This window comes from Siniperca chuatsi, linkage group LG5 (assembly GCF_020085105.1).
Source record: "Siniperca chuatsi isolate FFG_IHB_CAS linkage group LG5, ASM2008510v1, whole genome shotgun sequence".
NCBI lineage: Eukaryota > Metazoa > Chordata > Actinopteri > Centrarchiformes > Sinipercidae > Siniperca > Siniperca chuatsi.
Window position 1 is genome coordinate 18,201,175 of NC_058046.1, and position 12,500 is coordinate 18,213,674.

General features: G+C 40.4%; 3 protein-coding genes across 6 annotated transcripts in view; 2 read left to right on the forward strand and 1 right to left on the reverse strand.

Moving 5' to 3' along the window:
• ube3b (ubiquitin protein ligase E3B) overlaps window positions 1-5,222 on the forward strand; it is a 12,451-nt gene extending 7,229 nt beyond the window's left edge. For both annotated transcript variants that reach the window (XM_044196873.1, XM_044196872.1), the window contains exons 13-27: window positions 61-228; window positions 309-480; window positions 567-685; window positions 789-903; window positions 1,025-1,124; window positions 1,204-1,323; window positions 1,412-1,588; window positions 1,689-1,799; window positions 1,904-2,041; window positions 2,142-2,207; window positions 2,296-2,354; window positions 2,491-2,673; window positions 2,863-2,974; window positions 3,080-3,172; window positions 3,277-5,222. In XM_044196873.1, coding sequence (XP_044052808.1) covers window positions 61-228; window positions 309-480; window positions 567-685; window positions 789-903; window positions 1,025-1,124; window positions 1,204-1,323; window positions 1,412-1,588; window positions 1,689-1,799; window positions 1,904-2,041; window positions 2,142-2,207; window positions 2,296-2,354; window positions 2,491-2,673; window positions 2,863-2,974; window positions 3,080-3,172; window positions 3,277-3,468 — 1,925 coding nt within the window. In that variant the 3' untranslated portion in view covers window positions 3,469-5,222. The remainder of the gene's footprint in view (window positions 1-60; window positions 229-308; window positions 481-566; window positions 686-788; window positions 904-1,024; window positions 1,125-1,203; window positions 1,324-1,411; window positions 1,589-1,688; window positions 1,800-1,903; window positions 2,042-2,141; window positions 2,208-2,295; window positions 2,355-2,490; window positions 2,674-2,862; window positions 2,975-3,079; window positions 3,173-3,276) is intronic.
• Window positions 5,223-6,145: 923 nt separating this feature from the next.
• Window positions 6,146-11,453, forward strand: aldh3b2 (aldehyde dehydrogenase 3 family, member B2). Of its 3 annotated transcripts, XM_044196877.1 has the most exons (11): window positions 6,946-7,181; window positions 7,263-7,458; window positions 7,589-7,699; window positions 7,971-8,091; window positions 8,185-8,270; window positions 8,764-8,845; window positions 8,928-9,317; window positions 9,418-9,584; window positions 9,686-9,785; window positions 9,881-10,112; window positions 11,305-11,453. In XM_044196877.1, the coding sequence occupies exons 1-10, from the start codon at window positions 7,120-7,122 to the stop codon at window positions 10,078-10,080; spliced, it is 1,515 nt and encodes a 504-aa protein (XP_044052812.1). In that variant the 5' UTR covers window positions 6,946-7,119; the 3' UTR covers window positions 10,081-10,112; window positions 11,305-11,453. The 3 variants fall into 3 exon arrangements, with proteins under 3 accessions (XP_044052814.1, XP_044052815.1, XP_044052812.1); XM_044196879.1 differs by lacking the exons at window positions 6,946-7,181; window positions 11,305-11,453 and adding an exon at window positions 6,146-6,568 and having other exon boundaries at window positions 9,881-10,411; XM_044196880.1 differs by lacking the exons at window positions 6,946-7,181; window positions 11,305-11,453 and adding an exon at window positions 6,608-6,779 and having other exon boundaries at window positions 9,881-10,411.
• On the reverse strand, window positions 10,421-12,402 carry mmab (metabolism of cobalamin associated B). The gene is made up of 9 exons (XM_044196886.1): window positions 12,241-12,402; window positions 11,815-11,873; window positions 11,614-11,707; window positions 11,455-11,512; window positions 11,284-11,356; window positions 11,084-11,181; window positions 10,930-10,994; window positions 10,767-10,826; window positions 10,421-10,684 (listed from the first exon to the last, which is right to left on the reverse strand). Exons 1-9 carry the CDS (start codon window positions 12,342-12,344, stop codon window positions 10,600-10,602), a joined length of 696 nt encoding a protein of 231 aa, XP_044052821.1. The 5' UTR covers window positions 12,345-12,402; the 3' UTR covers window positions 10,421-10,599.
• Between the last annotated feature and the right edge of the window lie 98 nt (window positions 12,403-12,500).

Below are 12,500 nucleotides of genomic sequence, written 5' to 3' on the forward strand. Positions count from 1 at the left end.
GGTTTGTAAGTTCTTGAAGGTTCTCTGCATCCCTGGTGTGTTGTGTCCGTATTTTGACAGACCTCTTCAAGCGAGCATTTCAGAAATCTGCTTCTGTACGGAACATCCTGAAACCAGTTGGAGGGAAGCGAGTCGACTCGGCTGAAGTTCAGAAGGTGTGCAGCATCTGTGTGCTCTACCAGACTGCTCTGTCTACACTAACGCAAATACGACTCCAGATACTCACAGGTCAGTACCAGAATCTTACTTTTTTTTAATTATACAAACATACTGGAGTATATCACTGTACATTCTCTGTTTTTCTGCAGGTCTGACACATCTTGATGACCTTTTGCCCAAACTCTGGGCTTTCATCTGTGAGCTCGGTCCACAGGGAGGCCTCAAACTCTTCATGGAGTGTCTGAACAATGACACTGAAGAGTCCAAGCAGCTCTTGGCTATGCTCATGCTCTTCTGTGACTGTTCACGGCACCTCATCACGTACTTTTAATAATTTTTTACTGCTTTGTGTATAAGATTCCCAGTGTAGCAGCAACATTTTATGACACACTGTTAATGTGTTACAGAATTCTGGATGACATTGAAGTCTATGAAGAACAAACATCTTTCAAGATAGAGGAACTCCTCACTATCTCCTCATTTCTGAACACTTTTGTGTACAAGATGATATGGGATGGCATCTTAGGTGAGTGTGTGACCTCACTGAATCTTGAAAGTTATGATGATGGCACCTAATTGAAAAGGTATATTTTTATTGAAAAATCTGTTTTGGATTTTGTGTTTAACAGAAAATGCTAAGGGAGAGAAACTGGAGTTGTTCCACAGTGTTCATGGCTGGTTGATGGTGCTTTATGAACGGGACTGCAGGCGACGATTCACCCCTGATGACCACTGGCTACGCAAGTAAATACAAACACTGAATAGCTGTTGATATCCTAAACACATAGGCCTTCTGTTTCAGGATGGACTGCTTTGTGATTGCTTTTAAAAGCTCACCTTTACATCTTTGTGATGTTGCATTCAGGGACCTGAAGCCCAGCTTGTTGTTCCAAGAGCTGGAGAAAGGCAAGAAAAGAGCCCAGCTTTTACTTCAGTACATCCCACATGTCATTCCACATAAAAATGTGAGTAAACAGGATCCTTTCATTTAAGGCAGAGTCGTTTTCATTTATAGTTGTATAATTACGTCCCCTCTCATTTTAGAGGGTCTTGCTGTTCAGGAACATCGTCACAAAGGAAAAAGAAAATTTGGGATTGATAGAAACAAGCTCAGCTTCACCACACGTCACCCATATTACCATTCGTCGCTCACGGATGTTAGAGGTATGGAGTCAACAGATCAGATAGATTTAGTATCACACTACTCTATGTCAGTTGATCCATAATGACACTTGTATTTCCCTGTCCTAAGGATGGATATGACCAGCTCCGTCGATTACCAGCAAATTCTATAAAAGGTGTCATTCGTGTGAAATTTGTCAATGATCTGGGAGTAGATGAGGCTGGTATTGATCAGGATGGTGTATTCAAAGAGTTTCTAGAGGAGATCATTAAGAAAGTGTTCAATCCTGCTCTCAACCTGTTCAAGGTAAGTCAGGCAAATGGAAAGCCATTTTTTAAGCCATCACACTTCTGCTGCTGACATTGATTTCACTTGTTTTGTATGATATAATATTTATTTTCCATAGACTACAAGTGGAAATGAAAGGCTATATCCTTCACCTACATCGTACATCCATGAGAACCATTTGCAGCTGTTTGAGTTTGTGGGGAAGATGCTCGGGAAAGCTGTGTATGAGGTATGTTTGTGCTTTCTGAGGAAATGTCCCCATATGTTCTTCTCTGAACACAGTGTTTTAGGAAATCTTCAGTGAATGTGTAACTGTAACTTCTGTATACTCAGGGCATTGTTGTGGACGTCCCTTTTGCCTCCTTCTTCCTCAGTCAAGTCTTGGGTCACCACCACAGCACTTTCTACAGCTCCATTGATGAGCTGCCCTCCCTGGACTCTGAGTTTTACAAGAACCTCACTTCCATCAAGGTCAGCTAGAATTACACTTGGATAATTTGTTTTTTGTTTTTCACAAATTTGTCACATTTTCATCTCTATCTCACATCTTTCATTTAATTTTTTCCCCCAGCGCTATGATGGAGATGTAGGGGATCTAGGACTGACGTTATCCTATGATGAGGATGTTATGGGGCAGGTAAGAATGGAAAATGTGGAAGATATGATACAGTGTAGTTAAATATGTGAAATTCACATATTAAAAGCTACTTTATGTTCCCTTACAGCTTGTCTGCCATGAATTGATTCCTGGGGGGAAAACCATGCCAGTCACCAACGAAAACAAGTATGTAAATTCATATCCAATTGAAAAAAATAATAATATGGTACTGAACCATTTTAAGTTTGAATTGTTCTCCTTTTGCTTGTCGTTGTGTTTTTTAGAGTTAGAAATCACTTTCTAACTCTATCACTTCCTGCAGGATCAGCTACATCCACCTCATGGCTCACTTCCGGATGCACACACAGATTAAGGAGCAAACGGCAGCTTTCATTCGGGGCTTCCGCAGCATCATTAACCCAGAGTGGCTGCACATGTTTTCCACGCCTGAGGTTCAGCGTCTTGTCTCAGGAGATAATGCTGAGATTGATCTAGATGACCTCAAGTATGTGATATTCCAGACATCTTTAATGAGCAGAAGGTTACACAATTGTACTCATTGTAATGAAAGTTTCCTCAGTAAATGTGTCCCAAATATAGCAGGATTGATTCAATAGTGGCAACAGACTTTTTCCTTCATCTATGCTTCCTGTCTACAGATATGCTCTTTGTTGTCTTCCTCTCTCTTTCTTAGGAAACACACAGTCTACTATGGAGGTTTTCACAGCAGCCATCGTGTGATCATCTGGCTGTGGGACATCCTGTCCACTGACTTCAATGCCGAAGAGAGGGCTATGTTCCTTAAAGTAAATTGTCATCTGTTTGTCTGTCACAGCCAAAAGCTTTTAATTTCTACCTCAAGGTGGTTTACCATTGTCTCATTAATTGTCTTTCTAAATGTGTTTTTATAGTTTGTCACCAGCTGCTCAAGGCCGCCTCTTTTAGGTTTTGCCTACCTCAAACCACCTTTCTCCATCCGTTGTGTGGAAGTTTCAGATGATCAGGTAAGAAAAGAAAAAGAAAAAAGAGGAAATTGATGCTGCACATTTGTGTTGTAGCTGGCATCCATGTGTTACGTTTATACTAACAGAGTATTTCCTGTGTCTAGGACACTGGAGACACCCTTGGCAGTGTTCTTCGGGGCTTTTTCACTATCCGCAAGAAGGAGCCTGGTGGTCGACTTCCCACTTCTTCAACGTGCTTCAACCTGCTCAAGTTGCCCAACTACAGCAAGAAGAGCATCCTCCGCGATAAGCTGCGCTACGCTATCAGCATGAACACAGGCTTTGAGCTCTCCTAACTCGGTTGCATCAGGACAATCTTCGCAGGAGGGTTGTGTTAAGCAGCCTGAACCAAGCAAGAGGCTCGGCTTACCTGGACTGAAGCCTGTCACGTCAAAGGGGCATCACCTAAACAAAAGGGGCATCATGAAAGACTTACAAAATCTCCTTTTGTCTCTTTTTAAAACTGAATGAGCTCTACTCTACTTCAGCCCACTTCCTCACATCAAAGGAGATGCTGTTTCTGCAGCACAATCCAATTTTTAGCAACTCCCTTTGCAACTCCCGAAATCCACTATGTTGTGTGTTTAACTTGAGGAAATACGGATGTACAGTGGCTAGATCTCTGTTTCTCAGGCTTACCAGAATCATTCTCAGATCTAACACTCCCATTTTAAGTGAACTGGAAAGCAATACAGATGCAATGCAAGCCATTAGACACGTGGTCGACTCACTCGAGCGAAACCAAGCGGGGCATTGTTAATGTACATACAAGCTTGGACTCTTATTATCCATGCAACTTTTAGCTGATATTGGATGAGTCTTAAAATGTTTTCCTGAACATAATGCATCTTTTATAAATGGAAGACAAATCAATGTCTTGTGTTCAACCTCCATGAAGGAGGAGTGGCTCACAACAGTGATCCTGTGTTTATTACATTATGTCCCATTTCGAGGAAAATAATTTCGACCTCGCTCTATTTCTCCCCACTAACAGACACTGCAGTCACCTGAGAGAGACGTTGGCCCTCTGCTTTTTATGTTCTCCATGCATTTAGAAACCTAACATCTGCCTCAGTTCTGGTGAAGCAGCAGAATTTTGTGACACAAAAAAAAATGTACCCTGCTGTTGTTTGATTTACAAAAGATGTCCTTGCTAAAATATTTTACTTTTGAGTAAAAAATAACTGGAAATGTTTTGTCACTACTTGTATCTGCTCAGTAAAGCAGATGCAGCTGTTCATTGTCACACATCTATGCTTGATGCCTACTCCCGAAAAATTAAGTTATGAAGTAAAGTGAATCAATAATGTTAGTCTTTGTACTTAATACTAGTATTTCTCACTACACCTTTGAATAACGCTGAGTGCCTCATATAATGCCATCCACCCTTGCTCTCACATGTCTGACTGTATTTCAACTGTAACCAATAACCGCGTATATCGGAAACAAGCCATAGAAATGGGGGCTATGTACCTGGACTTACTCTTTGCTCCTACTGATAAAACAGCGCAGAAACTCAACTGCTCTACTACCACTACAACAACCGAGGAGGGTTTTACTATGATGCTCTCTGATCTCTGTGGACTTTTTAAGCCATGCGGAAAATTATTTGAGGTTTCAAAACCTCAACATGATGTCATGGACTGGTTCCTCATCCAAATGTGACTGCTTGATTTGACGTTCCCTTGGACAGAAATGTTGCACACCTCTTTGCTGTTTGTGGCTGTTGGGAAAAGGGACATGAGGGTGAATGTTACCTTATAAGCCTAAATATTACTTTACACAGGGTTCAATCACATCGTAAAGTCCAGGAAGAGACTTTTTAGTCATTTACCAGAAAGAGTTAAAAGAAAACATCAGATATTTACCAAGTTCTTTATTATGCAAAAAAAAAATTCTGTCATGAATGACTATGGATACTTTTGTTAATGAGTAACACGAGCTATAGAACATACTGCTCATTATTGCCATGTTTCTAACTATCATGGCCACTAACTTGTGCGAAAAAAACAAAAAAGTGATTATAATTAAAATACAACCATTCTGTGGGTGTATGTGTGTATGTATATATATGTGTGTGTGTATATATACATATATATATATAAATTCAACACAACCATTCTTATTATATATATATATATATATATATATATATATATATATATATATATATATATGTATATATATGTATATATATATGTATATATATGTATATATATATGTATATATATATATATATATATATGTATATATATGTATATATATATATGTATATATATGTATATATATATATGTATGTGTATATATATATATGTATATGTATATATGTATATGTATATATATATATGTATATGTATATATATATATATATATATATATATATATATGTATATATACATATAATAAGAATGGTTGTGTTGAATTTACCTGCAGTCTGCTAATAAGATTAAACTGTTCAAATCTGACAAATCAGTCAGGAGGCTTCAGCTCTCCTCCTAAATAAGTGGAAACACTGCAAGTGGATTCACACAACACACTACAGCGAGTGTGTTAGTGTGCAAGAGGGATGAAGATACCTCACAAGCTTGTCTGTCTGGTCTGATGAGGTTACTCATCTGTTTTAAATGATGTCAAGAGTAGGTTAGGCTTTAAATGTACCGGTGGACTCTGATGCTGACTTTGAATATCCACTCTTTTAGTACACACAATAATAAAACATTATCCTGGAAATGTTCCCACCCTCCCTCTAAAAGTTTCCATCTCTTTTTAAAGTGTCTTTGAAACTGCACTACAGTCTGGAGTGTGCTGTTTTAAAAAAAGGAGATTCCCATGTAAGATTTGTCCATGTGTAAGATACTTTGTTTCCCCTGTAATGTTAAATCATGTACATCAGTATTATATAAATCATTTACTTTAAATCATTTACAACACAGTGAGTGTTTTTCCCCTCTCAAAGCTCTGGTTTCTTAACATTTAATTAATGGGTGTATTACAAACACCTGTTGAGTCAGGGAGGATGCATACAGCACCACAGTAGAGGTGTGCATGGGACTAAAGTGTATTGTTGGTCTATGACAGGCTATTGATTTACACCAAACACGTTGGAAACATTAACAGGAACCTGTGGGTTTGAGAATGTCTCATAACACCACATTTTCTGGTTTTCCTCAATTACGTGCACGGCGGATTATGGTGTAAATGCGCAGGTCTGGCTCACATTCTCCGTTGTGCGCGGTGCCTGCACTGTTTGACTCCGCATGAGAGGTGAACGGTGCTGTTGTAAGGCTTTCCACCACAACAGTTACAGCTATCTAACCTGTCTACCTGAAGCTGCAGAACAGCCATGAGCAGTCCACCTAGCCCTTCTCCAGCCCGATGGTTCAAAGCGCTGCGAAGGTAATGTTAAATAGACGACAGCAGCCCTTGTAGTATACAGCCTTATACAACGCGTTTCGGACACTGATGAAGGCCACGAGCCAAAACGCGTCACAATTAAGTTGCTCTTTATGCTACAAGTGTTGCTGGAGTTTGGAGCTCTTCAGGCTTTTCCCTTTCTCCACACACCTTGGAAGTAGGTGAAGCCAGAAATCCCTACTCTGCTTCTAAGGTAATGTTATATAACAGATTCAGTTTACACTAATGTACATTTTTTGGGCGATAAGGTCATCTGAATTTGCAAAAGAAGCAAGCAAATTAAAAGTATTTTTTATGTGTGTATGAGACACCTCTGCTGTTCACCTCTACATGATGCCTTTGAGTAGCTGGGTTAAATCTTTGTGAGTTTATGTGCATCACCTGATTGGCTGAAGTTGTTAGGATTTTCACTATCCTCCCTGCCAGTGGAGGGCCAGGGCTTTTACTTAACTGGTGCATAGTGCATAGGATTAACTGCACACTGACTTCCATTCAGAAAGGCCAGCAGTGGAGAATTCTTGACTGGAATAAACATGAGTGGAAAAGTAAGGGCATGCTCTGCTTGTCAGAGGAATGGCCGGTTAACGTGCAGAAGGTATAGTGATAAATTATGGATTGAGGACTGTTCTTTTATTGCCCTGTGGTGTTAAAACTAGTGACATGGCTGCTGTTTCAGGACCAGACTGGGGGAGCCGTGTTTGAAGACATACCCTCTCGAGTTTGTGGATCTGCTGAGGAGGGCTAGAGTTGCCTTTCAAGCTGGCCGAACCCTCACGGAGGGCTTCAGACTGGCTCAGCTGGAGGTTGTGGTGCGGATGCTCGAGGAACATGAGTGTGACTTTGTGGATGCTCTAGGAAGGGACCTTCATAAGGTGAGGGGTGAAGCAGTCACCTGCAATGTTTGTGCTTTTTAAATATGTGAGACTATGACAACGTGATTGACATAATGGTCCAAATAGTAATTTTTGGCATTTTTGTCTTTATTCTTTATTTTTTAAACAGCCACGGTTCGAGACAGTTGTGTCAGAACTGATTCTCATCAAGAATGAGGCACTTCATGCTATCAGCAACCTTAAGAAGTGGATGCAGCCGCAGCATGTAGAAAGAAACCTGGTGAGATCTTAATATTATTGGGATTATTCATGACTTACACAACCTTTTAGGAGAGAACATTCTGTCTCGCAGTTACAAAGAAATGCATTGTGCTTGGGCCACCAAAGCAGATTAAAACTTAAATTGCCTTGCCATTTTTGTAAAAATGAAGTGGGCTGATGTCTTTTTCTTTCTGTTAGTCAACCTGTGCGCTGATAAACTCTGCCCACTTTCACTCATGAGAGGTTTGTTTCACTTGTAACCTAATTTTGAGCTTGTCTGATTGGTGTAGTCCACCACGTTGGACCAGTGTCTGGTGGTCAGTGAGCCGCTGGGGGTGGTGTTTATCATGGGGGCCTGGTGTAATCCTGTCCAAACGTGTCTGGTGCCGCTGGTAGGGGCCATCGCAGCAGGTGCAGAGACTCAAGACCCTCATTTAATCAGTTTAATTCTAGTGTTATTTTTCCTCACACAGGCTTACTGATGACTTTTATTAATTTGTGTAGGAAACTGTGCAATCATCAGCCCCTCTGAGTGCACCGCTCACACAGCAGAGCTTCTTCATCGTCTCATCCCTTTCTACTTGGACAATGTGAGTAATTACATAGCAGGGAGGATGGATTGAGTAGTTTAGCAAGTTACAATAGACCTTTTTTGTTTTTGTCGTGAAGTCTCACAAAAGGTAACTTTGTGGGTTTTTTTTAGCTCAAATATCGAGTGGTTGAATAAATGCTTAGTAAATACTTTAATGGATTAGGTAGCCCTGGATTTTTATTCCACTCATTTGAGCATGACTCATTTGTATGAATCTACTTAAGAGGAAGCTTTTGGTCTGTGCTTTTAAAGAGGGCATTTGTTCACACTCAAATGGCCAGTTTTAATGTGACATGAGACTTTAAAGAGGTTTGATGTAGTCAAATCTGGGAGTATGGAAACATCCACCTTTCGTTATCCAAGACCGACTCAAACGTTGACTCTCAAACTATGATTTTGCAGTTGTACTCTGTGTATTAATTGACAGTAAGGACCTACAATGCTACAGTAAAAATGTAATGATCTGATCTAAAATTCTTGTTTTCCTCAAGGAATGCTTCCATGTGATTCTTGCAGGCACGAGTGACTTGCCTGAAATTGTGGAACTTAAATTTGACCATGTCTTCTTTACAGGTAAAGATAAACTTATAAAATCATTTTCCTGATTATTTATTTACTTATTCTTACGTTATCAAGGATGTCTGTCAATCCCTAGGAAACAGAGAGGAGGGAAGCAGAATTGCTCAGGCTGCAGCTCGCACAATCACGCCTGTCACCCTGATTTTGGGTAGCAAGAACCCGTGTTATGTGGACCAACACTGTGAGATTGCCACTGCCGCACAGCGCATTGCCTGGGCACGTTTTCACAATACTGGACAGAGCTTGGTTGCTCCTGACTACATACTGTGCCACACGGATGTCAAAGCACGGCTGGTGCAGGCCCTAAAGTGTAGCCTGATGCAGTTCTACGGTTCTGATCCCAGAGAGTCCCGCAGTTATGGCCGCATGGTCAATCTAGAGATCTTCAACCGTGCGAGAGACATGCTGTGGAGATCTGGCAAGGTGGCTGTGGGTGGGCAAGTGATAGAAGCAGAGAAATATATCGGTAAGCATCCTCTGTGTGGGATTCTCTGAAACAAAGCCAACTGTGTCATACGTATTACATTTAATACTGGTGTTAACTTGTTCTTTTTTTCTGTCTGAAGCCCCAACGATTTTGACAGAGGTAGTAGAACCAGATCCCATCATGCAACAGGACGTTTTTGGCCCAGTTCTTCCTGTTCTGACTGTAAACAGTATGGATGAGGCAATTGCCTTTATTAATAAGCAAGAGAAACCCCTCTGTGTGTATGCATATTCCAGCAACAGCAAGGTACATGACAGAGATTAAAGTTAAGACACTCTGTTTCCATTGTTTGTGCCCGATGCAGCCGTGTGTATTCTGATCATGTGTTGGCCTTTCTGACAATGCAGGTCATCTCAAAGCTAATGAGTGAGACCTCTAGTGGAAGCTTTTGCTCCAATGACAGCGTCCTGCAAAGTTTGATGGTGGCTCTGCCTTTTGGTGGAGTTGGTAAGTCAGTGGCAGCAGAGTACAAATTATGTCAAACATAGTGGTGGAATAATATTACCTACAATATATCAACTCTCCCAACACTTTTTTGACAGGTACCAGTGGAATGGGTTCCTACCATGGGCGCTACAGCTTTGACACCTTCTCTCACAGGAAATCATGCCTGCTAAGAGGCACACGGTTTGAGTGTGTAACCTATCTGCGTTATCCGCCCTATGAGGACCGCAATCTGTCTCTAATGACATGGGCCAGCACCCTGTCCCAGAAGAGCCAGGGCTGGTGCCAGATCCTGTGACTGTGTGAGAGGGTGATAACGGAGCCATGTTGGTAGGAAGCTGAGTGCCCCTTAAGTCCTGAACAGTCCATATGCAAATGTGTTGTTAGTGTATTAAAAATAGATAAGAACAAAACCTACTGGGGTAAAGCCACATGTAACACAGGAAGAGCCATATCCATAGCAGTTGTTCAATGTCTGAGTCATGACAATTGTAAAACCAACAAGAACAAGCGCTACTCTCCATTATTTAAAGTTTCTCTGCTGCAGTACCACATCAACTCAACTGAATGTTAAGTGTTTGTTGTTGATGAAACATTACCTGTGCAAAATTAAATAACCAGTACATGTATTGGCTGAATGGTTTAAGATTTAGTCACAGTTAAGTTTATTACTGCCTATATTCTCACATTATGCTGAAAAGAAAGTTGCATCACAATAAGAAAACAATTTTCGACCTCATTCATATGTATTAATATATTTACAGTAAAAATTAAATATCTGTTAGGCCTTTGTCCTATTCCACATGTGAGAATCTGGTCATTCAGGTCTTTTGTAGATTTTCTCCTCATTGCCTTCTTTCATGGCTGCATATCTGGCCACGGTGAAGAGGTAGTCGCTCAATCTGGGTGAAAATGTTGGGACATTTATCAGATGTGTAATAAAGGAACCACGTTTTCATATTAATTTCAAAGCACTGCACTGACCTGTTCAAAAACTTGGCAACATCTGGATCTGCCTCCCCTGACCGCACAATAGGAGCAACACTATAACAAGAACAAAAATCTGTCAGGACCAACTGTGTTGGAAAATCACGACAAAAGGGGGCAATTTTACGCCATTTAAGGCAAAGTACATGCTGCAACTGACCTGCGTTCTGCTCTCCGACACACTGTCCGAGCCAAGTGCAAAGCTGCACTGCTCTTCCCTCCAGACTGTGACACACAAAGCACAAGTGTTAGTGCAACAGGAAAACATAGACTCTCATAAGAACTCTGTCTTACAGATGCACAAATGGGCTTACGGGTAAAATGAAGCTGGTCAGTGGAGGGAGTTGTTCTGTAAAAGTATCAATCCAGGTTTCCAGGTCTGCAATTGGCTGAGCAGTAAATTTAGTTCTCTCTTAAAAAAACAGAACAGAAAAATAAAATAAAATAAACCCAAGAGATCTTCAAGCATACAAGACACTATGTTATTGCATTAGACTAGCCAGCAAGTGCATACTTATGTGACTTTCTCTTGCAGATGCTCGAGGGGTGGCAATATTGGAGCCCACATCTTGTAAAATGCACTGTATCTGCAATGAAGAACAAAATCCTGTCAGATATATTATATGTGGCTAATGTAAAATATCTGCAATGAAAGACGTTAATAAATGCAACATGAAAATCAAACCTTGTCCAGCTGATATGTGAATGCGTGACCTTTGTCGAGGCAAAATTCTCTGGCCAAGCTGTAATGTACAATTCAACACAGTCAGTCACTTCAGGTGAGGCAGATTATAGAACTAATTTTAAAATGACCTGTGACATTTGAATAGTAATGAAATTTTACCCTATAGCTGATGACAGCTCATCTGTATTTCCTAAGGCTTCAAAAATATGATCTTCCTTTGGCCTCCTTTCTCCTGTAAATGTGCTTGAGAAACCTTTTAGGGGGTACAGCAAGAATCCAGTCAACTTTTGTAAGCACTATTAACTGTAACAGTAACTTACTATAACACATATTGTATTCCTAGTAAAGTTGAAAAGCAACCTTTGTCTCCAGTTTTGGTGTATATTTTGGGTATCCTGTTGTCTCCTTCAGTGTCATAACTGTAGGGAAAAAGGAAGACATGAAGATAAAAGAGAAGGACTTTGATAACACTCTGACATATATTTGATACATGCCAACAGGTAACACATAAATGTACGCAGTATAATAACAATGTATTTATTGTTTCAGTGGGTCTGTTTAGTTTCAAATAATACCCCAGCTCAATATAAAGAGTCTAGGTACTGTGCTAAAATTACCTTTATTTTAGTAAAGGCAATTTTGAGTACCCATCATGGATCCTCTGTGTAGCTGCTACCTAGCAAGCACTTTTCTATATTAACGTTACATAGACAGTTACATGAATGACATGAACAGGAGCTCAACACTTTGCACATACTTAAACAAAGAACATGGATGTACAACTACCTTCTGCATGAACACAATGTTTTCCTTGTCCGATACTCGCTTATGAGCCTGCCTGACCTTATAACACAGCGGAACTGAGCAGGTTTGATAATAAACGATGTCATGTTAAAGCTAGAGGCTAGCAGCTAAAGGTGTACAATAATGCTTTTTGGCCGTTTGTGGTGTCCGTAGTTTATGGGCGTTTCGTTTTCATCGCACGATTGGTCAACTCAGGGAATCAACTTGTTGATTGGACAAAATAATATATGTTCAGCTAGCTG

What these genes read in the sequence shown, in the direction of transcription:
- aldh3b2 (XM_044196877.1), top strand. Translation starts at nt 7,120, where the DNA reads ATGAGTGGAAAAGTAAGGGCATGCTCTGCTTGTCAGAGGAATGGCCGG. An exon ending in TAGGAAGGGACCTTCATAAG is followed by an intron (nt 7,459 to 7,588) that starts GTGAGGGGTGAA and finishes TTTTTTAAACAG; the next exon opens with CCACGGTTCGAGACAGTTGT. An exon ending in GGTAGGGGCCATCGCAGCAG is followed by an intron (nt 8,092 to 8,184) that starts GTGCAGAGACTC and finishes TAATTTGTGTAG; the next exon opens with GAAACTGTGCAATCATCAGC.
- mmab (XM_044196886.1), bottom strand. Translation starts at nt 12,344, where the DNA reads ATGACATCGTTTATTATCAAACCTGCTCAGTTCCGCTGTGTTATAAGG. An exon ending in GAGCTGTCATCAGCTATAGG is followed by an intron (nt 11,513 to 11,613) that starts GTAAAATTTCAT and finishes TGTACATTACAG; the next exon opens with CTTGGCCAGAGAATTTTGCC. An exon ending in TGACCAGCTTCATTTTACCC is followed by an intron (nt 10,995 to 11,083) that starts GTAAGCCCATTT and finishes TGTGTGTCACAG; the next exon opens with TCTGGAGGGAAGAGCAGTGC.